General features: G+C 39.8%; 4 protein-coding genes across 10 annotated transcripts; 2 read left to right on the top strand and 2 right to left on the bottom strand.

Moving 5' to 3' along the window:
* Positions 1–109: 109 nt before the first annotated feature.
* On the bottom strand, positions 110–2,957 carry LOC121983865 (myosin-binding protein 1-like). Of its 5 annotated transcripts, none has more exons than XM_042536527.1 (4): positions 2,723–2,957; positions 2,578–2,649; positions 1,392–2,482; positions 110–1,318 (listed from the first exon to the last, which is right to left on the bottom strand). In XM_042536527.1, the coding sequence occupies exons 3-4, from the start codon at positions 2,401–2,403 to the stop codon at positions 255–257; spliced, it is 2,076 nt and encodes a 691-aa protein (XP_042392461.1). In that variant the 5' UTR covers positions 2,404–2,482; positions 2,578–2,649; positions 2,723–2,957; the 3' UTR covers positions 110–254. The 5 variants fall into 5 exon arrangements, with proteins under 5 accessions (XP_042392461.1, XP_042392462.1, XP_042392459.1 ...); XM_042536528.1 differs by having other exon boundaries at positions 1,392–2,471; XM_042536525.1 differs by having other exon boundaries at positions 2,578–2,957.
* Positions 2,958–5,084: 2,127 nt separating this feature from the next.
* Positions 5,085–6,583, top strand: LOC121983863 (protein PHR1-LIKE 3-like). Of its 2 annotated transcripts, none has more exons than XM_042536522.1 (5): positions 5,085–5,678; positions 5,762–5,838; positions 5,916–5,976; positions 6,046–6,137; positions 6,206–6,583. In XM_042536522.1, the coding sequence occupies exons 1-5, from the start codon at positions 5,573–5,575 to the stop codon at positions 6,503–6,505; spliced, it is 636 nt and encodes a 211-aa protein (XP_042392456.1). In that variant the 5' UTR covers positions 5,085–5,572; the 3' UTR covers positions 6,506–6,583. The 2 variants fall into 2 exon arrangements, with proteins under 2 accessions (XP_042392456.1, XP_042392457.1); XM_042536523.1 differs by having other exon boundaries at positions 5,088–5,678; positions 6,215–6,583.
* Positions 6,577–8,499, bottom strand: LOC121983860 (protein KOKOPELLI-like). 2 transcript variants are annotated; one of them, XM_042536519.1, is made up of 3 exons: positions 8,091–8,499; positions 7,941–8,015; positions 6,577–7,858 (listed from the first exon to the last, which is right to left on the bottom strand). In XM_042536519.1, exons 1-3 carry the CDS (start codon positions 8,205–8,207, stop codon positions 6,587–6,589), a joined length of 1,464 nt encoding a protein of 487 aa, XP_042392453.1. In that variant the 5' UTR covers positions 8,208–8,499; the 3' UTR covers positions 6,577–6,586. The 2 variants fall into 2 exon arrangements, with proteins under 2 accessions (XP_042392453.1, XP_042392452.1); XM_042536518.1 differs by having other exon boundaries at positions 7,941–8,021; positions 8,091–8,492.
* Positions 8,500–8,504: 5 nt separating this feature from the next.
* Positions 8,505–21,388, top strand: LOC121983862 (nuclear transport factor 2-like). Its single transcript, XM_042536521.1, has 10 exons — positions 8,505–8,667; positions 9,461–9,526; positions 9,597–9,734; positions 11,141–11,447; positions 11,524–11,747; positions 12,119–12,296; positions 12,388–12,509; positions 12,599–12,664; positions 18,591–18,654; positions 20,949–21,388. Exons 2-10 carry the CDS (start codon positions 9,479–9,481, stop codon positions 21,236–21,238), a joined length of 1,437 nt encoding a protein of 478 aa, XP_042392455.1. The 5' UTR covers positions 8,505–8,667; positions 9,461–9,478; the 3' UTR covers positions 21,239–21,388.
* Positions 21,389–22,261: the final 873 nt, after the last annotated feature.

Genomic DNA, 22,261 nt, shown 5'->3' with positions numbered 1-22,261 from the left:
AACTAAGCTGCTAAATTCCATTTGAGCCTTCCCCTTGCCGACGAGGGCCGAAGTGCAAATGTTTGTGCTCACGCGACGATAGAGAGAGAGAGAGAGAGGGGCAGACATATGCACTAGAAACCTTCATTGTTGGTTCCCAGATTTCAGGAGATTGAAGAACAAACAAACTACACAGTCAATGGCTATTGGTACAAGATTGAACAAAACAAAAATGATCGAGGAATGGAAATGCGAGTGTAGATTCTTCGCCGGTTTTACGCGGCAGGAATTCTCCTCAATTGCTGGAGCTGGCACGCCATTTCCTCCACTAACCTCACTCCACCAGCTCCGTACCTCAGCGCACCGACGGCGCGACTGAGGATCTCCTGCTCCGCATCCAGCGCGTTCAATCGATCGTTGAGCTTCGTAAGTTCGTCCTGCGGAGATCCGATGCTTCCGCCGGATTCACGCGATTCGCCGTCAAGCTTCGCCTGTAGATTCCTCAAGCATGAGGAGATCTGAGCCTTCTCCTCCTCGAAACCTTCCACCAGATTCTGTAACTCTGTCTTGCGGCTGGGTTCCTCTTCGGGCGGCTCGGTGATTGTTTCTTCCCCGAGCCTCTTCCGGCAGCACTCGAGCTCTGCTTCGAGGTCGAGCAGCTCTTTCTCACGATCGGTGAGCAGGTCGTTGAGCTTGTGATTGGCTTCCTGGTCGTACTCCGCCTGCTCCTCCATCATCCGCAGGTACTGCAGCGCCTCCATCTGCATCCCGGCCTTCTCCTCCTGCAGGCGGTTGATCATGGCCATGGCTTCGTTGGCCGCCACCGCCGACGCGTTCCGCTCCTCCTCCAGCTCCTTGTACAGAGAGCTCATCGTCTTCCGGTCCAACTCGACCTGCTGCCGCAGCCGCTCCACCGACGTCTCCCCTTCCACGTCGGAGACGATGCACGCCTCGTCGTAGTTGTCCAGGCTCGAGTTGTTGCGCTCCATGGTCAGCCGCTTGGCGATGCTCAGCAACCCGGCGGAACAGGAGGCGTCTAGCTCGCCCAGCCTGGGGCTGGAGATGATGTCGCTGTTCCACGGCAATTCCAGAGCGCGGAAGGATTTCTGGGACAGCCGCAGCTTGAATTCCTCCGAGGCCTTGCCGCCCACCAGTTCCGAGAATCTCGGCGACGTCATCAGCCCCTTCCTGGTCAGTGCGCCCCGGAAGCTGTCGCTTTGCTCGAGCCCGCTTGGGCGTGCCGTCGTCGGAGGATCGTTCGTGATTGTGCCCGTCGAGGGAGACAAATTTCCAGACTCTAGAATTTTACCTTCCGGATTGCCATCGGAATTAGATGAAACTAGAACAAGACAAATCAATCCGAGGATGAAATTAAAAAAATTTTAAATTAATTTTAACTGGAGCTCAATTACCTTGTCGAGGAGCCTGTTCGATCGTTCTCTCGGTGGACTCCGTGGCTCTGACGTTGGGGACGACATTGTCCCAGTTTATCCCTTCCAACTCACGTGCGGCCACCGGCGGCTTCGTCTCAGAATCGAACAGCGACGGCGGACTACTGAGGACGTCAGAAAAGCTAAGCTTATCGGTCAGCAAATCCTCCGCCGGCAGCTTCGTCCTCGAGGAAAACTCCTCCTCGACGTCTATAACGCCGTGCATCGGCGAGTATCCATCTTCGTTTTCGTCGTAGCCATCGTCGTCGTTGTCATCGAACGGCATCTCTGACTCCGACGTGACCTTCAGTTCGCGGTAGCCGACGTGCGAGATGGGGTCGAAGGCATGCATCGCCGGTAGCTCCGAGGTCTTCCCCTGTTTCTTTCTTAATTGTGTCCGGCGTCCGATGAGACCGCCATTGACTCCGCCGCAGTCAACTTTGAGGATCTTTTTCTTTTTGGATTGAAGCGTGTCTCGGCGTACGGCGAAGGGCTCCGCGCAGCATGAGCAGAGACCGACGGAAGCCTGTCCGAGATCGCCACCTCCGTCCGGCAAAGTGACGTCGCCAAGGTGCTCTGCTTCGGCGGCGCTAAAGACGGGCAATTTGGGCTTTCGGTGGGCGGCGGAGGAGGAGGAGAGGAGGCAGCCCTCGCACGTGTTGCGGGAGTTGGCGAGGCGGCTGTGGGCGTGGCAGTAGACCAGGGCGGAAACCTCGAGCTTGTGGGAGTGGCAGAGTATGTGGCGGTAGAACCCCCGGCGCTCGCCACCGAGGACGTGGTCGAGCCGGGAGCAGAAGAGGCAGGGGGGCGGCAGGCGGCAGGCGCGCGCGAGTCTGGTGGCAGCGTACGACAGCACGGCGTTGACCAACAAGATCGCGATCAGACACCACTCGGAGACAGCGGCGAACAGCGCCGAGACGAAGCGATCGGGCATCGCCACAGCCGCCAAATGGGGCGCCGCCTGCTGCCCTGCTTCTGTGGTTCCGGCAACCATGTCGGCGACGATAACATAAACAACAAGGAAGCTCTAATATCAAATCCGAGAAGAAGAATCTGCAGATTCTGCAAAATCGCTTCAATTGCGACCGATCAAAGCGTCAAAAATTCACAATTCCAACACTCGAATATTAAAGACCAATATGAAATGCTGGCTGAAGAATCATTCAACCTTGAAAAATCAACTCCTGTCTACAGAGGCCAAAACAGGTATCCAATCATTGATACAGAAAGCAATCAATTGCTGGCCAACCAGGAATTAATTAGCAAGAATTAATGCTGAATTGAAAGAAAGAAAGAAAGAGGAGAAGACTGACTGCGTCTTCCTCTCTCTTTCTCTCTTCGGAGTTGTGATCGCATCGGCTCCAAGGCTTGACTAATTTGTAGCTTCCGAAAGAGAAATATTTGGACGGAGAGAAAAATAGGCAGCGATCCACGAACGTCTCGCAGCGCGGGCTCGGCGCTGCATGGAGCGGTGGAGATTGGCCACGGCTTCCAAAGCGTTAGCGTCGACGTCGGAATCGAGTCCTCGTTTATAATTGGGAGCAAATTAAAGATGGATTTGAAGAAGATACGAAATAGCTTTTTTTTTTGGATTTTCCTTTTTCATTTTAAAAGTTAGAAAAGTTGATTTAATGTGTTTTATATAATTATACCTTTACGTGAGAAAGAACTAAGAAGGGAAAATTTGAAAAGTACGTTTTTTTTTCTTTAAATTGAATTATTAGAGGGTAATCGATATCCATTTATTATTTGCTCATTGAAAAATCATTAAGTCATCTTTTTAAATGCATTATATATATTTTTATATATTCTTTTAGAATTTAATAAATTTATATTCATTTATTAAATCTTCAATATTATCCATACTGAAGTTTTAAAATTTTTTTTTAAAAAAAAATGGCGTTTCCTATTATACCTCTTCATTTTTTTCCATGTTTAAATTTTTCTCTCAAGGTTCAATTTAAGTTATAGAATTCATATATGAGTGGAGAAATTCATTAAGGGCACTTTTATTAGTCAAATTTGAATAAAATTTATTGATTAATCTATATCATTTCAAAATATAAAAGTTTAATATTTTTTTTTGGAAAATTAATTTTGATAACCAATAAATTAAAAAGTGTTAGTGTAATTTTTCTAAATCAAGGTTGATCAGTTTGACTAAACTTGAGTTGACTCAAGCTTGAGTCTTAATGTGTGAGTTTTGATGTTTGACAATGTATGGAGATTGCAGTTGCAATTATATTGTCCGATTGGGAAGATTGTTGGTGTAATTCTCAAATGGTCAAAGTTGACCAGGTTAACAAGAAGAAGAGTCAAGTAGGTCAAGGTTAACCGGATACTTGACTGGTAAAGTCCTAACCGAAGGTAGACAAGGATAAGAAGGTTTCAGAAGAATATTTTTCGATGCATAGTTATTATTATGTTAGATTGTTAGGATGTTGTCTGTTAAATATATCTCGATTTATCCTTAAGCCGACCGCCTAATTGAGTTGTTGTATGCTGAATATATATCTTGGCAGGCCATTTAAGCCGACTGTCTGATTGGGACGTTCGGTTGCATTATGCATAATCTACCTTGCTATGTTTTATACTGCATGTATCTCGACCGACCATTAAGGCCGATCGCCTTTATATCTGTCTCGGTCATTAAGCCGCTCAGTTATGCACATCCTTGAGATATTCATTCAGAAAATTATATAGTGCTTTAGTCATGTTGGGAATCTGGTTGAGAAATAATATAGTACCTCCTACTCCCACGAAGTCCTTTTGATAACCTATGCTTTGCTGAAATTTCATCCTGGTGGTAATATGAGGACAAGTGTTGTAGGCCCGGTCGCCCTTCTACTCGACCGAGCATATAATGTGCTACCAAGAGAAACACAGTTACGTTCGAAGAAGTTCGGTCAGTATATTAAGCTAAGTCGCATCATGTCTTTACCCGACCAATTTTCTATATAGCCAGGACATATAAACTCGCCTGACTTTGTGATCAGATGGATACACATACATACTATTACCTTGAAATCAATTAGGGAGACCGACAATCACGATCACCTGGGCGTGAACATGGGGACTCATACAAAGTAAGGAGTTTAGCTTAGCTTTCCCCTCGACTATATCTATGCTTGATCTATTATGGAGTGAGTCAGTCCTTCTGACCGGCACTTGAGGCTGACCAGCTTCAATCTTGGTCACTTTAAGATTTGACCATCCTTAAGACATTAACCTCCTAGGTAAGGGCTAACCGTCCCTCCCAGCTGATTGTCTTTTTCTGATTAAATTATAACTCGATCTGATTGAATATAAAAATCTTAGTACTAAACGATTAATTAAAACGAGGTGAAGAGATGTTATCCCTTCTCATTTACCATAATATCTTAATTTTAACTGTCCCATCACTTTTTGAGTTCACTCGTTATAATTCCTATCAATAAGGATTAGTAAAATCGTTAGATCAATCTATCAATTTTAATTTAAATTTTCTTTTCATATTTTTATACGGTTGGTTGGTAACGTGGACCCCTCAAGCAAACTCCAACGACCAGAAAACCTTGTAATGATGAAGCAGCTTGGATTGCTTTGCGATTTCCAATCTGTGGCTCCGTCGATGGACGGTGAAAGATTCCGTGTGTCTCCTCGCTTTCCGCCCATAAATTCATGTTTTGACTTTTGGCGGAAGGAATCTTGGAGCAGTGAACAATTTGATTGCTGATCCCAGATATCTTGGAGGAAGTGGATGTGACGGCAGCCACGGCGGAGACGGAGAGGCGGGAAAGAATACTCGGTGCCCGGCCGACTCGCGCCGCGGGATGGAACCTCTCCCCCCCCCGCTCTCCGCTCCTACGTGCCCTCGCTTCTGCTCCTCGCTCGGATCATCAGCCTGGCGGCCGTAACGGCGGTGCCGAAGGAAGTGGGTAGATTTCCCGATCGCGAAAGAGAAATGGCTTTTGGATCGATTAATTAATCGAGGATGGCGACGGGCCGCGCACAGTGTTCTGCCTTTCCTTCTTTTTTAAATGCTACTCGTTGTCAGATTCGTCGCCGGGAATCTTCTGCTGCTTCCCGAGTCAACAGTTCCGCCCGCGCTCTCGCGTATAAATCGGCACCGTCCGGTTTCCTGCTCTGCTTCGGATTCTCCAGACGATCAATAAACTAGGAGCATGGCAGAGACAGTGCGGCCGGGGAATGCCAAGCCCAGGCTCCGGTGGGCGCCGGACCTCCATAGCCGCTTTGTCGACGCTGTCGCCAACCTCGGCGGACCAGACAGTAACCTTTTTTTTTTTTCATCTTCTTCATCCACTTGCTCGGAGGATCTTGTGCTAAATGATCTCGTCACGGTTCACATGCAGAAGCAACGCCCAAATCGGTTCTTAGACTGATGGGCATCAAGGGATTGACGTTGTACCATCTCAAAAGCCACTTGCAGGTGTCCTCTCTCTCTCTCTCTCTCTCCCTCCCTCCTCTGTTATCTTATCATGCTAAGAACTTGTATTCGTGATACAGAAATATAGATTGGGAAGGCAGTCTCGAGGAGATCAGAAAGCGATGGAAACCAGCAAATTAAGTAAGAAGAGGAAGCATGCTTCGATTTATACTCGAAACCAATGAATTTCTCTGTTGTGATTGTCAACAGGAAGCAGCAACTCGACTTGGAGGAACAACTATATTGCTGAGGCCTTCCGGTACCAGTTAGAAGTCGAAAGGAGACTACAGGATCAGCTCGAAGTAATTAAGATTGTTATTATTGCTATTATTGTTGTTGTTTGATCACTCCATTTTTATTATTCGATAAGTTAATTCAGGTGCAAAAGAAACTGCAATCGAGAATTGAGGCCCAAGGAAGATACTTGCAAGCGATATTAGATAAAGCCCTCAGCACCATCTCGCTCGCCGGCGTGAAACCCTCTGCGTCTTCCCAGTACCAACTCCAAGCAGACTGCGAGCTGAATCCAAAATTAGGCTTCCAGCTCTATGGAGAGGGGGAGCAGGAAGAGCTTCGAGACGCCAAGCTGCTGGACCTGAACGTGAAAGGAGGGAGCTGGTGTGAATCGTTTGGTGGAGGAAGAGGAAGTGATCTGAATCTGCAAATTTGATCAGAAATTTATCTGATCGATGATGAATGATTTCAAATATTCGATTGCAAAAGTAGTATTAATCAATACATTTAGCCACGACTATTTGGTCATGCCGATTCCAAGTCTGAGACGGGCGTTTTTACGATGTCGTCTAGTGATCGTTAATCTCACGCGGCGGCCCAACCTTTGCCACCACCGAAACTTCTTCTTCGCCGTACCCAGCGGCGGCGCTCGTTTCCGTGCCTCCTTCTTCGTCGAAAACATGAACAGATGGAACAACGCTTCAAGCAGCGCGTGTCGGTGGCCGGGCTGCTTCACCGGCGGCCGTCGTCCAAGACCTTCCATTTCCCTGTTCGTGTTCCGGTGGCCGACGCTCCGGAGGTATTCCCAGAGCGACCGGTGGCGCCGGCGGACCACTCCGTCGCCGTTACGAGCGCTGTGGTGGAGGTGGTGATGGTGGTGGTGGTGGTGGAAGATTACGGACAGCTTGTTCTTCAGTCTTTCGAGTCGCCCCTCTTTCTCCATCCGTTGGTTGCTTCTGTTGATCGGTGGTTCCGGCTGGCGGCGGCGGTTGAGAGACCTGGGTGGAGGTTTTCCCCCATGCTTGGAAGGCATCGCTCTGTTTTGACGAGAAGTGTTTGAGGAGGATGAGGATTCGGTCTTGCTACTTAGCGAGTGCTCGACCGTTGATTCGCTTCGGGCTTTCTGTCTCGACGTAGATGGGAGCGCCTTCCCTCGTAGATCACCACTCTGCTTCTTCGTTTCATGTTTTCCGGCGAGGTGGATCGATGGGCGAACCAACGACTGGTGATCGTGAAGGAGACGATGGTTCGGTCGTACTACGGTCATCTCCTGATCATGGACCGGTTGCTTATGGCGCACTTCTGAAGCCGCCCGCTCACTCTTCTCGTAGAGGCATGGCGGTTTCTCGCGTCGCCGGACCTGCTCTACCTTTGCGTCAGCCTCAACCTTCTGCTCTGCTTTCGCTCGACCGTTTGCCGTCGCCTGAGTCGAGGGCGGCATCCCCGCCACGATTCCATGCCGTGACGATCTCTTCGCCGTCGATTTACCCAAACGGAGAGAGCCATTGCTGTGCTTAGAGGATCGATCCATCTTCCTAACCACATCCGATTCTACAGGCGTCGGTGTCATCGTCGTCGTCGTCGTGTTCTGCAACTTGGTCTTCTTTTGCTGTCGCGGGCGGATACTTGCGCTGGATCCCCGTGAGTTTAGCCGCTTCAGGTCCTGAGTCGGTCGGCGATTTTGCTCCATTCTCTTCTTCCGATCTGCCGCCGCCGGAGTAGTAATCAAGGAGGCGGCAGCCGGAGACATCGAGTGATCCTGTCGTCGCGCCTCGCATGGTGGCACAATCTATAACAAACATATATCGACTGGTCATATAATTACTCTCAGCTCCATAGTAAATTACTCAAGGACGGCGTTGAAGGTCGACCTTTGCCTGGTTAAGAATCCGTAGAGTTGCACCATCTAAAACCTTCTTCAGAAAATTTCTAGACGCCTCATCCAACTGAAACTGAAACATCCATTTGAATTTCTAGTGTTCAATACTTAATTGAAAAAGCCATATTTTCCATACGGATACCTCATTAGTATTTTCTCGTTGGAGAAGACCATACAACTTCTTTAAAGCATGCAGATCGTCGCACAAGTCCTCAAGTGCCACCGCCGCCGCCGCCGTCTCCTCTGCCGGTTGATCCATGATACGGTAACACAAAAGAAATCAAATTGCCTTCGAGTGTTCGGATGCAAAAGCGTCGACGGTAACCGACGCCTCTCTTCAGATCGCAATCGCAACCAACTACTCTCTTTGCCTGTTCGCCACTCGGCGTCTCATCCGCCCATCCACTTGGCATTTAATCCAACCGTCGATGGGTAATAAACAAGGATGCGAGGCGGCGGCTCGCATAAACCCTAGTTACGGCTCCGAGCCGGCGCTTGCGCGTCCGAGTCAACGACTCGCGACGAGCGCATGTAAATAGGCGACTCGCCCAGTTCGTCCGGTTCCGCCTTCTATCGTTCGTTCGAAGCAACGGCACCCGCAGCGCTCTGGATCTCAATCCCAGCGGCTGCGGTGCTTCCCCTCGATTCATAGGGCTCCGGTCGAAGCTGATCTCTCTCCTGGACTCTGCCCTATTGTTCCTCTCCCGATCCCTAACTAGGTAGTTTTGTCTCCGGCATTCTCTTCGTCGGTTCCGTTCAGATGAGAAGAAAAAGTTTCCTTTTTTGTTTCATTCCGTTTAGAGTTTTTTGTGTTATCTCTGCCGGTTGATCGGTTCCGACGGGGAGTCTCGTGGTCTCTTTCTCTTTAATAGAAAGAGTTCGGAGGAAAGAGAAGGATCTGTCGGCAAGGTTTTGTCACATTCGCTTCCGGTTTACCTCCTTGGCGGATCTTAGTCATGTAGATGTTTTTGGTATTTTCCGGTTAGGGTTTTGATATCGTTTTCTTTACTTGTGCTTCCTTTTACCAACTATGGGATGATTTTAGGGTTTTGAACCTGATTTAAGTTGCTGGCCTACCCTGGATAAATAGTCTTTTGGTTTTCTGTTGCCTTATTTGATGATAACGAGTATTGATCCGTGGTTGCACTCTGATGAGTTTACCTAAGTCATCCATCACTCCAGGAGGCTGATGCATCATTGGAGTTAGATTAGATGGCTGAAATAACTGCCTTTTTTATTACAGCTCGGTTATAAATGTGTCAGCATCAGTTTTGCTGTAAAGGTTTTGGTTTAATGATTTATGTCTGTTGACAAATTGATTAATCATTGTCGCCTTGCGATGTTCAAAAATCGAGTTTGGATAACTAGAACCTGAATTTATTTCGTTTCTGAAGTTGTTTCAATATTCTGCTCTTGATTCAATGTTTCATTGTAATGTATTTAAGAATGTCCTCAGTTTGTTTATATTGGAAGTTTGCTATGGCTTACACTAAAATGTCTCTACTTCTGAAGGTTTTCCGGGCATCAGAGATGGCTTTGCCCACTACATCCCTTGTACCTTCTCCAAGTCCGCAAGTGGTATGAATTAGTCCCTTATAAGTGTCTTATTCCTCTGCTAAATTCTGATATTTTTCTATTGACTTCGCAGATTGGAAATGCCTTTGTACAACAGTATTATCACATACTTCATCAATCTCCAGAAATAGTTTTCAAGTTTTATCAGGATTCTAGCATGGTGAACCGATTGAATTCTGATGGACAGATGATTTCATTGACAACACTGCAAGTATGCTTTTTAAAAGATATAACAAGAGTTTTTTGTGTGATCTAATTAGATCTAACTATACATTTATTTAAGTTTGTCTGAATGAAATATCAGGAACAATTGGCTCAATGGTGATTTGGATTATTTTCCAATGTGTTTGTGTCAAATTGTATGTTTTTTTATGCACTCTCAGTAACATCATGATTACAAATGAAAAATCGTTATATGCATTTAAATGTACTTAACTTGTATTAGTACAAATCGGATTAAATTCACAAGATACGCAGTCTTATTGTATAAAACATGATTATTCCGATCTGATCCAATACAAATCATATACTTCTATAAATAGTAAATTCTTTAGTCATTAAGTTCGACCCTTTAAAATTGAACTCAATTCTGTTAAAACAATCCATCATGAAAAATGGAATAAAAGATAAAATCTCCTGAGGCATGATGGAAATGGAGAGTTTAAAGAGGCTGAATTTCTGAATGGATGACATCCTAGAAGAAATTTTGTTGCATGGAGACTAAGTGTTCAGCAGCAATTTGTAAATGTTAACACCCTTACAACTCTTCATGTAGTACCAATGTTGTTTTCCTCTTCCTCTCTCAGATGCCTTGGGATCATTTAGACTTGGAGTCAACGACAAAGATAAAGGCATTGGTGTTTCCGTGTGTGTCCTATTGTTAGATAGAAACAATGGTGACATGTTGTAGTCCATTTCATTTCAACTCTAAACTGAAGTAAAGGATTTTTTTTAAATCTCTTAATCAAGCATAGTTTGAATCTATATTTTTCGATGATGGATTATGATTAATATGATCTGTGATCAGATCATACATGTTTTTAAATATATCTTAGAATGGAAATTAATTTCCAAGTGAGGTAGGAATTTATATCAAGTGTACAATTTCAAGTAAATTGGGGATTTCTTTTAACATATTTTACAGCTTTTTGACTCACATGTATGTTTCATAATTTAATCTTTCTAGTAATCCTGAAACTCACTAAAATTTTTTGTAATATAGACCTCAAGTTGATGGTCTTGATATAAATAATACTAGCATATATATTCTATAAATGAATGTTGCATTAATGTTGAAATTTCCACATTTGTCTGTGTGTAGAAAGTAGATATTATTTTCTTACTATTTTGTAATTCAATTTTATGATATTTGTTCTTTGCAATGCCTGAGGTCTTATGGTAAAATTGCATTCATTAGTTTTTTGTTATTCAATCTTTGTATGAAATGAATCCAAATGTTTTTGTATTCAATATTTTCCTTTTGTTTCTTCATCTGTATTCTCTCGTAACATGCTTTATCCTATTTGATATCAATTTGATTTTCTGTTATTGACAAAGCTCTATCAACATTTTCCTATCAAATAACAATCTATGTTATCTTTGTTTTACATGGAGCAGGCCATCAATGAGAAGATTATGTCGCTGGACTTTAGAAACTGTTTCACCGAGATTGAGACTGTAGATTCACAAATTTCATTCCAGAGTGGGTTGCTTATTGTAGTTACTGGATCGTTTACTGGACAGGATAATATTCGGAAGAAATTTGCGCAGTCATTTTTCCTTGCTCCTCAGGAAGTTGGTGGATACTTTGTACTGAATGATGTTTTCAGATTTTTGAATGAAACACAACCAAGGGAACTGAACCACATATGGGTTGGTGCTACAAATGATGATGTCCCTAAAACATCTACTTCTCCTGAAACAGGTATGACATTTAGATCTATTGGTTGCATATTTTTGTTGTCCTTCTGACTGTGTTATTCTTTTTATCCTTTTGGTAGATTTCAGTACACAGGAGAATCATGTACCAGAATCTCCCCTGTTTGAAGAAGATATTGGTGATCAAGAAGTTGTTGACCAATCAGAAGATCAAGGATCTGGTGCTGAAGATGGTATTGTTGTGGATCCTCCTGCTAATGTAGATGAGAGCAATTCACAGCAAGTTTTTGAAGTTTTTACTTTGGGGGCTCAAGATGATACACCTAAGAAGTCTTATGCATCAATTGTGAGTTATTAACTTTGCTGCAGAAATTATTTCTAGGAACAAGTGGTTAGTTTATATAGTCGCCTTTTTTCTATCATTATTTGTCCTTTTTTGTTCATGCTGGTTTACCTGTTTTGGGTATCATGCTATAACCAGTTCTATTGATGGGCATTCTTCTTTATTTTTTTATTATGTCTATTGCTGAATTTAAGTAGCTCCGAATTTGTGTAAGAATGTTTTCTGTAAGAAGTTTTCCTGGCTGTCCACTTTTTAATGATATATATATATATATATATATAAAAGGGCTCCCTTTCATGACCTTAAAAAAGGTTATGAAAGGTTCTTGGTCATGCTATAACCTGTTTGCTGTCCGCTTTTTTGAAATTGAATAGGTTAAGGTCATGAAAGGGAGCCCTTCACCAGTGCCAATTCATGCAACACCCGGTGCAAAGGTGGCTCCAGCAAACACAGAGAAACCTGTGGCTGCGCCTGCATCTGCACCTGTTCACCCCACTGAAACTTCTAATCCTTATGGAAATGATGATGCTGAGAAAAGCAACATCATTGAAGGTCTGATTGGAGCATGCTCTACACTCTGTTCTATGAGCTAGATTTATTCTGGATATTCATTTTGCATTTTATTCTCTTCATACCTACACAGAAGAGGGCCATTCAATTTACATTCGTAACTTACCCTTGAATGCAACTGCTGAGCAAGTAGAAGAGGAATTTAAGAAATTTGGAGCCATTAAGCCTAGTGGTGTGCAAGTCAGAAGTCATAAGGTTTCTTATGTTTTAAGATTTTGAATGATAATTTCGAGATTCTCTTTTCATTTTTTATTACTTGCTTTCACTTCTTTTTATATTTACAGGTTGAGAGGTACTGTTTTGGATTTGTTGAATTTAGTTCCTTGAAGTCCATGCAAGCTGCAATTGAGGTACTGTAATCCAAGTTTTTTATCTTGGTTTTGTTTGTGAATATTACATTGCTTCTATTGATGCAACATTACTATAATCTGTTATCAATTATTCTGTTATACTTAAACGAACAATTTCTTTCCAGAAGCAATTTGATATGGTTTGTGCATGATGCCATTTACTAACTCGTCTCCGAGTTTCGGATAGTGGCTCCAGAATTTTCTTTTGTTATTCAATATGATTTGGCACCTAGAAAACAGATGATGGGGATCCACTAGAATCCAAAGGCAAATTTGAATATAGGAATGGCCAATTTAAGTTTTATGTGTTAGTGTGTTTTTTGGATATCATACTTTTAGAAAATTTGCATAAAGTAGTCATTGACGGGGTTTGCTTTGTAACAATTTTTGAGATTAGGATTTCAAAAAGTGTGTGCTGGTGATATTTAATTGACCCACTGCATAGTGCATACAGGATATGCAAGGACTAACATGTGTAATAAAGTATCTATAGCACTTGTCAAAGTGTTCAAGATAGTGCTTTTAAGTTATGACTTACAACCTGCCGAATAAGGTAGCTCATGTCAATTTTCAAGCTAATCCATTTTACATGGGCAAGTATGTTTTTGCATATGTAGGACACAGATGTCATATGTGGTCCCTGACTCCCTGTATTATCCTTAGTTTAATATCTTGATAACCGTTGAGATATTGCGCTTTCATTGTTAACACTAGGTATTTTTAATTGATCATTAATTCAGTTATACTTATTTTTTATCACTGTACTACTTTTGTATTGTTCTTATACTTGAAATGCTTGATGACTAATTGCATTTTGTTGGGTAATAATCGATAACTAATAAATGCACCCACTTTTTATTTGCTTTATCTTTTGACAAAGCTTCTGTAATAAAGACTATTACTATTATTATTTATTAATTAATCATAAAGGTGAGCTGGCTTTGCTGCTACCCACTTTTTATTTGAATCAAGGTTTTAAAATTTGCTAGATGCTAGTTAGGTGCTAGACCGATGCCTAGGCCACCTAGGCGAGGACTAGGCATCGCTGGGCGGATTCCACGGTATCAACATAAATTACATAATAAATCATATACTATAACTCCAACACAATAATATTAAATTTAAAATGAGTTTAAAATTACACAACTAATAAAATATTACATATTTATTTTATTTCTTTTTCTCCATAATTTTCAACAACTTGTTCTTCATTGGACACAAACTCAATATCATCATTGTGATCCTCTTCTTCTTCGAATGTAAAATCATCGTCATAAAGTTTCTCTCACTCTAGAGCTTCTTCGGGTTGTAGATTTTCATCTGCTCTACTTGGTTTATCAACCATTTGCCAAGTGAGCCTGGAACCTAGTTCAATTTCATTATCTTCCCCCACTATCCACAATTTAACCTTGTGCATTTGAAACATCTTTTGCAAGAAGGACATCGACATTCTTTATTTTTCTCTTTTTTTGTTTGTTCAACAATCTTATAATAAATTGGACAAATACTAGATTGTTAAACCTATTGATATTCAACCTATTTTTTTTTGAATCTTAAAGAAAAAGAGAAAGTAAATATTATAGTTAGTAACATGAATATAAACTTTAAAAATTAACACTTTACTTTAATTTAAGACTTAAAGTTTAATGCTTACCCCTTCAAATGCATTCCAATTTCTTTCACACCTAGATGAATTTGTAGTTAACGAAAGTATCCTCAATGCCACTCTTAGTAAGTTAGGCGTGTGAGCATCGTATGTACTCCACCATGCACATGGATCAAATGCATCATCATTTTCTTTTCACATGCTTTTGCTACCAGTGTTTTTCCAAATAACTCAGTCTTGTCTCTATATTTTGAAAATTCTTTGTTAATAATTGTATCAAACTCATTAGCATGTAAATTTTTCATGTATTCTTAAATCCCCGTCGCAACCTCCTCATAAAGAGCAATAGAACTATCCTTATATTAAAAATAGAGATTCAACAAAAAAATGGTAGTGGTATGCAATGATGTATCAAGTCTATCCTTCATTTTTGACTCAATAATCATTATGATAGGTTGATAATTTGATTCCACGTTGTTCAAAACCACCTTGGTATTTTCTTTAGCTTGAAGAAGCTCCCCGTATAGAAACCCATGACTTTCTATTTCCATCTACTAATCGAAGAACTCTTACTAAAGTAACAAATATTTTCAAACAAAGTGTCACATCATTCCAAAAACTCATGCTCATCACATTAGAGTAAGTCAATTTCTCTTTCTTTGTTTTTGACCATTTATATTTCTCCTACGTATCACTTGTAAACATGGTCATTAAACTAGATTTTTTTCAATCAAACTTTGCAATGTGAGGAAATTTAATGCAAATCTGGTAACTGTTGGCTGGACCATGTCTCTCTTCTTCGTGAAACTTCTCATTAATGACAAAGTTTTACGGTGAACATAAATGAAAATGGTAAAAGACTTGGCTTGCTCAATAACCTTTTTATATCATGGAAGTTTGTCAATACTTTCAAGCATGAGATTAATAGTGTGAGTTACAACTCCAAAAGAACTCGGGTTGTTTTTCTCTCATCAATTTAGCTGTAGTCATATTGTTGGTGGTATTGTCTATTACAATCTGAATAATATTATGAGCTCCTAGTTGTTCAACACACTTGTCAACATACTCAAAAATAAGTTCAGTTGTATGTGTCTCATCCTTAGACTCTAAAAATGTAGTACTGTCCTTGCAATTAACACACAAATTTAAGTTGTTTCGTCTTTTTTATCACTCCATGCATTCGTCGTGATCGAACACCCATTCTTCTTCATCTGCATGTTTCTTCAGCACTTGTTTTGTTCTTTCAACTTCGGCTTTCAACAGTGGCTCCCTAAGTTGATATTGAGTTGAAGGCTTGAATCCTGGTTTAAATTGACCCATTGCCTCCATTAATTGCTTGAAGCTATCATTATCAATAGCATTGAATGAGATTCCATTTTCATAAACCCATCTCTCAACATATTGTTCAACTTGTTGAATTCTCTCTTTGAAAAGAACCTCATTTATATTTTTTTGGCGAAGCACTTTGCTCCCACTATAGCCTACATTTTATGGAGTAATTTTCGATGCATATCTATCCATGGGGCTAAGTGGAAGAGGTTTTTTAATTTCAACCTTCAAATTCGGGACCTTTTTGGTCTGGAGAAATAGTCACCTCTGCTCTACAACTTTGTTCTTCTATTATTTTGTTCTTCTTTCTGTTCCTCCCTTTTAAAATAGTTTGGTTGCACTTATTTATATCTTGAGATGCTTTTCGACTTTCAGGTGCATTTTCAGATATATTTTTTATGTGCTCCTTGATCTTGGACACTCTCTCGACATCATTTTTCCACACAACTTACATTGAACTTTGTTGAGGTTCTTAGGATCAATCAAACATCCCAAACTCCCATCCGATGTCATTTGATTTTCTTCTAATAATTCCGGATTTGAGTCACGGATGCTGTCGAAGATGGATTGCTTGTCATTGTAATCTATTGTTAATAATTTAATTGTGATAACCTATAAAGTGATTTAAGAATAAATTTAGGAACTTTGGAATGTCCAAGAAAAAATTATAATATTATATATAAAATAATTAAGATATAATTATATATAAAATATTTGGATGATCTGAACATGTTGCATAACTCCAAACAATATCCTTTTAAATTGATAAAATTGTTGTATTTGACATGATTAAGATTTAAGACCACTTAAATCAATAAATAAAAAAATATAAATCAGTAATTCTAATTTATATGAATTAACAAAATTTATTAAAAAGATTTTAATTTTAAATATAAATTTATGAATATAAATATGATTTATATGTTAATAATATTTATTAGAATTTTTTAATTTTAAATATAAAATTATCAAAATATAAATTAATTAATAATATTTATTAGAATTTTTAATTTTAAATATAAAATTATCAAAATATAAATTAATTAATAATATTTATTAGAATTTTTAATTTTAAATATAAAATTATGAATATAAACCTAATTTATATGAATTAATAAATTAATTAATAAAATTTATAAAAATATTTTAATTTTAAATATATTTTTATATATTTTATTGGGATAATTTAATTAGAATTTATAAAAATTTATTTAAACTATCCCATTTAAGTGAGGAGTTGTTTGAATTAAATAAATCGAAAAAACACCACACGACGCATCTGGTTACGTCGGACGTGTCGTGGGAAGCTTCTGGCGGCACCGGACGTGTCGTGGGACGCTTCTGGGTGCCAGAAGCACCACGGGAGGCCGAAAAAATGAATTGCGGTAAAATAAATTAATAGAAAAATTCTTACTAATCGGGTAGAAGCTTCTGGAGGAGAGAGGCAGACAAATCGGCTGAATGATAGGATTTAGGACTTTAAATGAAAAAAATTAAAAAAAATTCTGCGCTTTGTGCAAAAGCAAACAAACATAGCAGCACCCAAGGCTGCCTAGCGCCACACAGGGCTGCCTAGGCTGGCTGCCCAACACCTAGTCCGAAATTTAGAACAATGATTTGAACATGACTATTGTTTTTGTAGTGTCAACAACAAAGAGAGGTCTGCATGAATATGGTTGGCATATTCTATCTCTCTAGTGACGCACTAATGGAATAATTTGCCTAAAGTTTGTGAACATGGACTGATGGTGTTGCCTGCCCATCGATTTGCTCCTTTAGGAATGTGTTTCATTGTACAGAGTGATGATGGTTAATGTTCTAATCTCTTGCGGTTGAAGTGGCAGGAGGCTTTATTTTATCGTGGGAAGGCATTGCTGGCGTTAGTTCAATTTGTACTTTGTGATTTGTGAGTGCTTGATTGAACATTGGATTTGATTAAATCGGAAGAGGTCACTCCTTGATCCTTGCTTTAGAGCAAATATATCGAAAATCTGAGTTGTTTTGAGTATGCTTGACCCCCAAAATTTTGGTTGTAGGATCTCATGATCCTTGGCCCAAATTGCAAACACTAGCAGTTGACACATACTTCCTAGTGTGCAAAGACTAGTTTCTCCATTACAGAAGACTGATTTCTTGAGTACTGATTGATTTTTTTATATTTTATTTTTTTGTGGTATATCATGAGTGCAGCGTAGTATATTATGAGTATCAGTCAACCCATGTTTGCAGTAGCATTTGAATTGACATTTTAATCCGCAGGGAGGTAGATTATTGACTGTTCTTCTATTGGCTGTTCCAAACTTCCTTATGCTCTTTCTTGTTCACGAAGTTTGTCATTCTTCAAAAGGTGAAATTGACCATCGTTATCCCAAAGTAAAGTTACACACTTGGTTATGATCTTCACAACAAACACAAGTACCACAATATCAGTTCCATCACAAATTGCTTATCCTAGGGTGTTCCCACTGATTGTTTGCTAGATCAAAACCAGTTTGAGATCTCAAATCTCAACCTAATCAAATCAATAACATGTGTAAGCATGGATCTCATTTAACATGCATAGACTGATAGACATGCGTAAGCATGCAACCATGCCAACGTGCATAGACTGATAATTATGTGTTAGCATGCATAACTGCTGCAGTAAAAATTTACAGGTGATGTCGTTTTTTAACATAACATGGTTTTTCCTGTATTCGGTTAGACTCTGTTTTATATTTATGTATAGATTGTCACATGATTTTTTACAGTTGCTTATGATAAAAAAACATATAATTTTTTATAATAAATTAATTATGATGATCTTTGTGTATAGTCATGAGAGTCGGAGGATGCTAAATACTTTGCTGTGTGTAGTCAGGTGTTTTTAAACCATGCTTTATTATTATTATTTTTAAAGTACTTTGTTGCACAAGAAATTGCATTTTTTTATTCTTGTTTAATATAATTGTTTATGCTGACTGTCTACCTGATTTGTTCACAAACTTGTAGGCATCTCCAATCATGATTGGTGGTCGTCACGCCATCATTGAGGAGAAGAGAACAACAACACGAGGCAAGAATTGCACTTTTCTTGTTGCCTATCATATTCTAACTCTTGTTTTGTGATCAATTTTTGGCTTTGCATTTCAGTATGATTGCTTCTATTGTTATCTTAATCAAAACTCATTCCTGCAAATTCTGTTGTTTCCCCTAGGGTTTATGTTTTTGCTTAAAATAACATCAATTTTATGATATTTATACAAGATATTCTAAGAATGATGAAGGCCATTCCTTTAGGCTCTTTAAAATATAATTCTAGAGTTTGTCATTCTAGCCACCACAAAGCTTTCTTCACATTATCAGATATGTTTGAGACTAACCCGCTGTACCAGGTCCATCAAAATGTACAACTCATAAACTACCCTTGAAATTATGCAAGATCGTACTTGGCATGTGCACATTGTTTTTTTTATACAAGTTTTCTAAAATAATTCTTTATGGAGCCATATAAGAGCCCATGTGGATGCAGAACGTCCTGTGCCGATGAACATGATGCAAGATCATACTTAGCATGTGCCATGCCTTAGGCTTATTTCTGCAGCCATACAATTTGTTGCAGAAACTTTAAAGATAGAGAGTATGTAAATCATCATACTAAGTGTTAAATGAATGTATTTGGAGTTTAGTAGTGTCTTTTGCCTGCAAATTAATCTAGAGATGTTGCATTTATTTAATGCTTGCATTATGAAATCAATCACATGTTGGATTTTTTCAAAATTTTCAACTTCATTATTTATTTTATCAGGCTAAATCTGTGTAAAGAACACATGGTCAAATAATATCTTTTGAAATACCAAATATATGCATCCTTGGTGTTATTAACATACCTTGATGAAAATAGCCTTGTTTGTATCACTAACAAAGCCATCAGCTATATTTGATTCAATGGTATCCTATATTCAGGGCCTATCAGATGCAACTGTATCTAATATATGCTTTATGATCAGAATGCAGAAATATTCCATGTGGGGACGTGCTATTTTCCTAGGGAAGGTGACCTGAAAATGCCTATCTTGTTGTAGAAACTTAAACAATGCTTCCATTTTTCAGAAAATATCATATCAAAGCTCAATCTAACTTTATCCACTTTGATCAAACAATGTTGCATAAAAATCACATACAACATTGTCTTGTCTAAAATAATCATTATATATATGGCTATTTCTTAATGAAATGTGAATAAGTATCCTTAGTCTAGTCTGGCAATTGCCAATTTTTAAGTCATACTTCATAATGCATTTGGTAATGACAAGGATTTAATTGCTTTATAAAACTCCCCTAAAGCAATTATATGTTTTTTCATAATTTTTAAAAAAGATAAGTTTTGGGTAAATTGCCCTAAACTCCCTAACACCAAACTCAACTTCCTCCTTTGTCCCTGTGTTAGAAAAAATTTGTTTCCACTCTCTGCATGTAAACTTCAACTCCCTAATGCATACCGATTTACCTAATTGTCCTTATTTTTTATAGGTATAAAAAATCCAAGAGGAGGTATAATTCGTTGTAAATTTAGCACATTTAAATTAGAATCTAGTATATTTTCTATTAAATTAAGCATAACTCTTTTTCCATTTGTTGCGAGAGAACAAAAGCCCTCATTAGGTTTTACAGTTAAAAAAAATCCAAAAGGAGGTATAATTTCTCCTAAATTTACCATTTAACTAGAATCGAATATATTTTTTTATCCAATTGAACATGATTCTTTTATCTCTTGACTAATCGATTCGGAGCTCATACTGAATCGATTGGGTGATTCTAATTAAATGATGCTGAATTTAGGATAAATTATATCTCATTTTGGACTTTTTTAATTAAAAAATATAAGAGAAATTAGGTAAATCGGAGTGCATTAGGGAGTTGAAGTCAAGAAAAGTTTACATGCAAAGAGTGGGAACGTAAGTTTTTGGCTGAAATTGGAATAATACCAATCAAAACATATTTTCAAGCCCTGTTTGCTTCTGGGGTGGCTTGGATTAGGATTGTTGTCTTAACTCCTAACCAATTTAAACCTTGTAATCTAACAACCTTTTTCAAATTACTTGTACTATAAGTAATTACAAAGAATTTATTAGATAATCAACAGTATATGAGGTAAATATGAATTTGATATTTGAAACATTTTTGCCAATGGCAATCTTCCTCGTGGTAATCCATCCATCTTGTTTGATTTACCTTCTTTGTTGGATGGGTTGCTTCACTCCCCTGTAAGTTATAACTGATTTATGTTGTTTTGTTTGTTCTTCAGCTGGCTTAACCTTTTAAAAACATTGATTATAATGCTAAATGTTTTTATTATTTTTTGTTTAGTTGTTAATGGCGTGGTCACCAACATCGGCAATGTCAATAACGGAAGAGGCCGCTACCAGTCGGGAAGAGGGGCGTTCAGAAATGACAACTTCCGAGGGCGTGGTGCAGGAGGCTTCGGTCCCACTCTTGGCTACAGGCGGAATGACTTCAGAAACCGGGTCGAGTATTCTGGACGCGGTCGGGGGTCATCTCGTCGCACCGACGATTATCAGCAGCGCTCTTTTTACAACAACGGAAATGGCACGATGGGAGGTGTCAAAAGCCCCAAGCCATCTGCTGTTTCAGCATAGAGTTTCACGTTTCTTCTTCTTTTCATTCTCATCTATGATTAGGCAAAAACCTTACTGAAGATATCCGATTTTTTTGTCTTAGCAAACTCTACAAAATGCTACCATTTTTTTTAGTTCAGTAACTAGATCAGTCAGTTATGGTCGTATCCATCCATGGAAATGCTGATGCTGTGTATCATATACATTGCCTTGATGAACTGTTATGGATCAACCCAACCCTACTCTACTCTATCCTACCTTGTTTCGTTGTTAATCTCTAGTTTGATGGATATAAATTCGATAGAGATGGGTGATGGACAGTGTACGATAGCCATGCCACTTCCACCTCAGCCTCTTCAGAGGCTTCGCGAGTCAACTCCAAGGTCGACGTGCCCATGCATGGCATTGGCATGGCTAATGGCTGATGGCTTGAGGGAGGCTGGCAGCCACCATTAATTCTATTGTGAATTGCTGCAACGAGTGATGGGACGTGTGAGAAATGCACGTTGTGGCAGCATGGGACAGTGTCCGAACACGGCACGGTGCCGCGGCAGTGGGTGGGATCTGACGCCGCGGTGGGCAGGCAACAAGAGAGCACCTGAGGGCGGCGAGGGAGTGGTGTCGCGGTGGAGCCGAGACCGCAAGGCATGGCGTGTTTCGCGTAAGGAAGGTCTACAACCGACCGCATTAATGAAGCTCGAGTCCTCGTCACTGTCGTCAGTTCCAGACATTCAGGTACCACTCCGATGCCCAACCTCCCTCCTTTTTATTTTATTTTATTATTAAATTTTTTACTAATTTTTTTAAGCTCAAGTCGGGGAGGATCCGAAGAGAATCGTCTTCCCATGTCAGCTCAACATGAAGGCCATGAATGATGGGGCCACAAGAAGGTTGGTGTAAGAACCAACCTAAGCCTCCTTTTTTTTTTTTTGTCTTGTTTTTTTTTTACAAATTTATATTAAGTATTTTTTTTTCAACTGAAAACACCTCAACATTTTTTTACTTAATCGCCTAACAAAGAACCTTTTTTTTTCCTTATATTAG

This window comes from Zingiber officinale, chromosome 5B, assembly GCF_018446385.1.
Source record: "Zingiber officinale cultivar Zhangliang chromosome 5B, Zo_v1.1, whole genome shotgun sequence".
Lineage (NCBI taxonomy): Eukaryota > Viridiplantae > Streptophyta > Magnoliopsida > Zingiberales > Zingiberaceae > Zingiber > Zingiber officinale.
This window is presented reverse-complemented; position numbering and strand designations above follow the sequence as displayed.

What these genes read in the sequence shown, in the direction of transcription:
- LOC121983865 (XM_042536525.1), bottom strand. Translation starts at nt 2,403, where the DNA reads ATGGTTGCCGGAACCACAGAAGCAGGGCAGCAGGCGGCGCCCCATTTG. An exon ending in CGAACAGGCTCCTCGACAAG is followed by an intron (nt 1,319 to 1,391) that starts GTAATTGAGCTC and finishes GTCTTGTTCTAG; the next exon opens with TTTCATCTAATTCCGATGGC.
- LOC121983863 (XM_042536522.1), top strand. Translation starts at nt 5,573, where the DNA reads ATGGCAGAGACAGTGCGGCCGGGGAATGCCAAGCCCAGGCTCCGGTGG. An exon ending in GATGGAAACCAGCAAATTAA is followed by an intron (nt 5,977 to 6,045) that starts GTAAGAAGAGGA and finishes GATTGTCAACAG; the next exon opens with GAAGCAGCAACTCGACTTGG. An exon ending in GACTACAGGATCAGCTCGAA is followed by an intron (nt 6,138 to 6,205) that starts GTAATTAAGATT and finishes TTATTCGATAAG; the next exon opens with TTAATTCAGGTGCAAAAGAA.
- LOC121983860 (XM_042536518.1), bottom strand. Translation starts at nt 8,207, where the DNA reads ATGGATCAACCGGCAGAGGAGACGGCGGCGGCGGCGGTGGCACTTGAG. An exon ending in AACGAGAAAATACTAATGAG is followed by an intron (nt 8,022 to 8,090) that starts GTATCCGTATGG and finishes TGGATGTTTCAG; the next exon opens with TTTCAGTTGGATGAGGCGTC. An exon ending in GGATTCTTAACCAGGCAAAG is followed by an intron (nt 7,859 to 7,940) that starts GTCGACCTTCAA and finishes TGTTTGTTATAG; the next exon opens with ATTGTGCCACCATGCGAGGC.
- LOC121983862 (XM_042536521.1), top strand. Translation starts at nt 9,479, where the DNA reads ATGGCTTTGCCCACTACATCCCTTGTACCTTCTCCAAGTCCGCAAGTG. An exon ending in AGAAGTCTTATGCATCAATT is followed by an intron (nt 11,748 to 12,118) that starts GTGAGTTATTAA and finishes GAAATTGAATAG; the next exon opens with GTTAAGGTCATGAAAGGGAG. An exon ending in TGCAAGTCAGAAGTCATAAG is followed by an intron (nt 12,510 to 12,598) that starts GTTTCTTATGTT and finishes TTATATTTACAG; the next exon opens with GTTGAGAGGTACTGTTTTGG.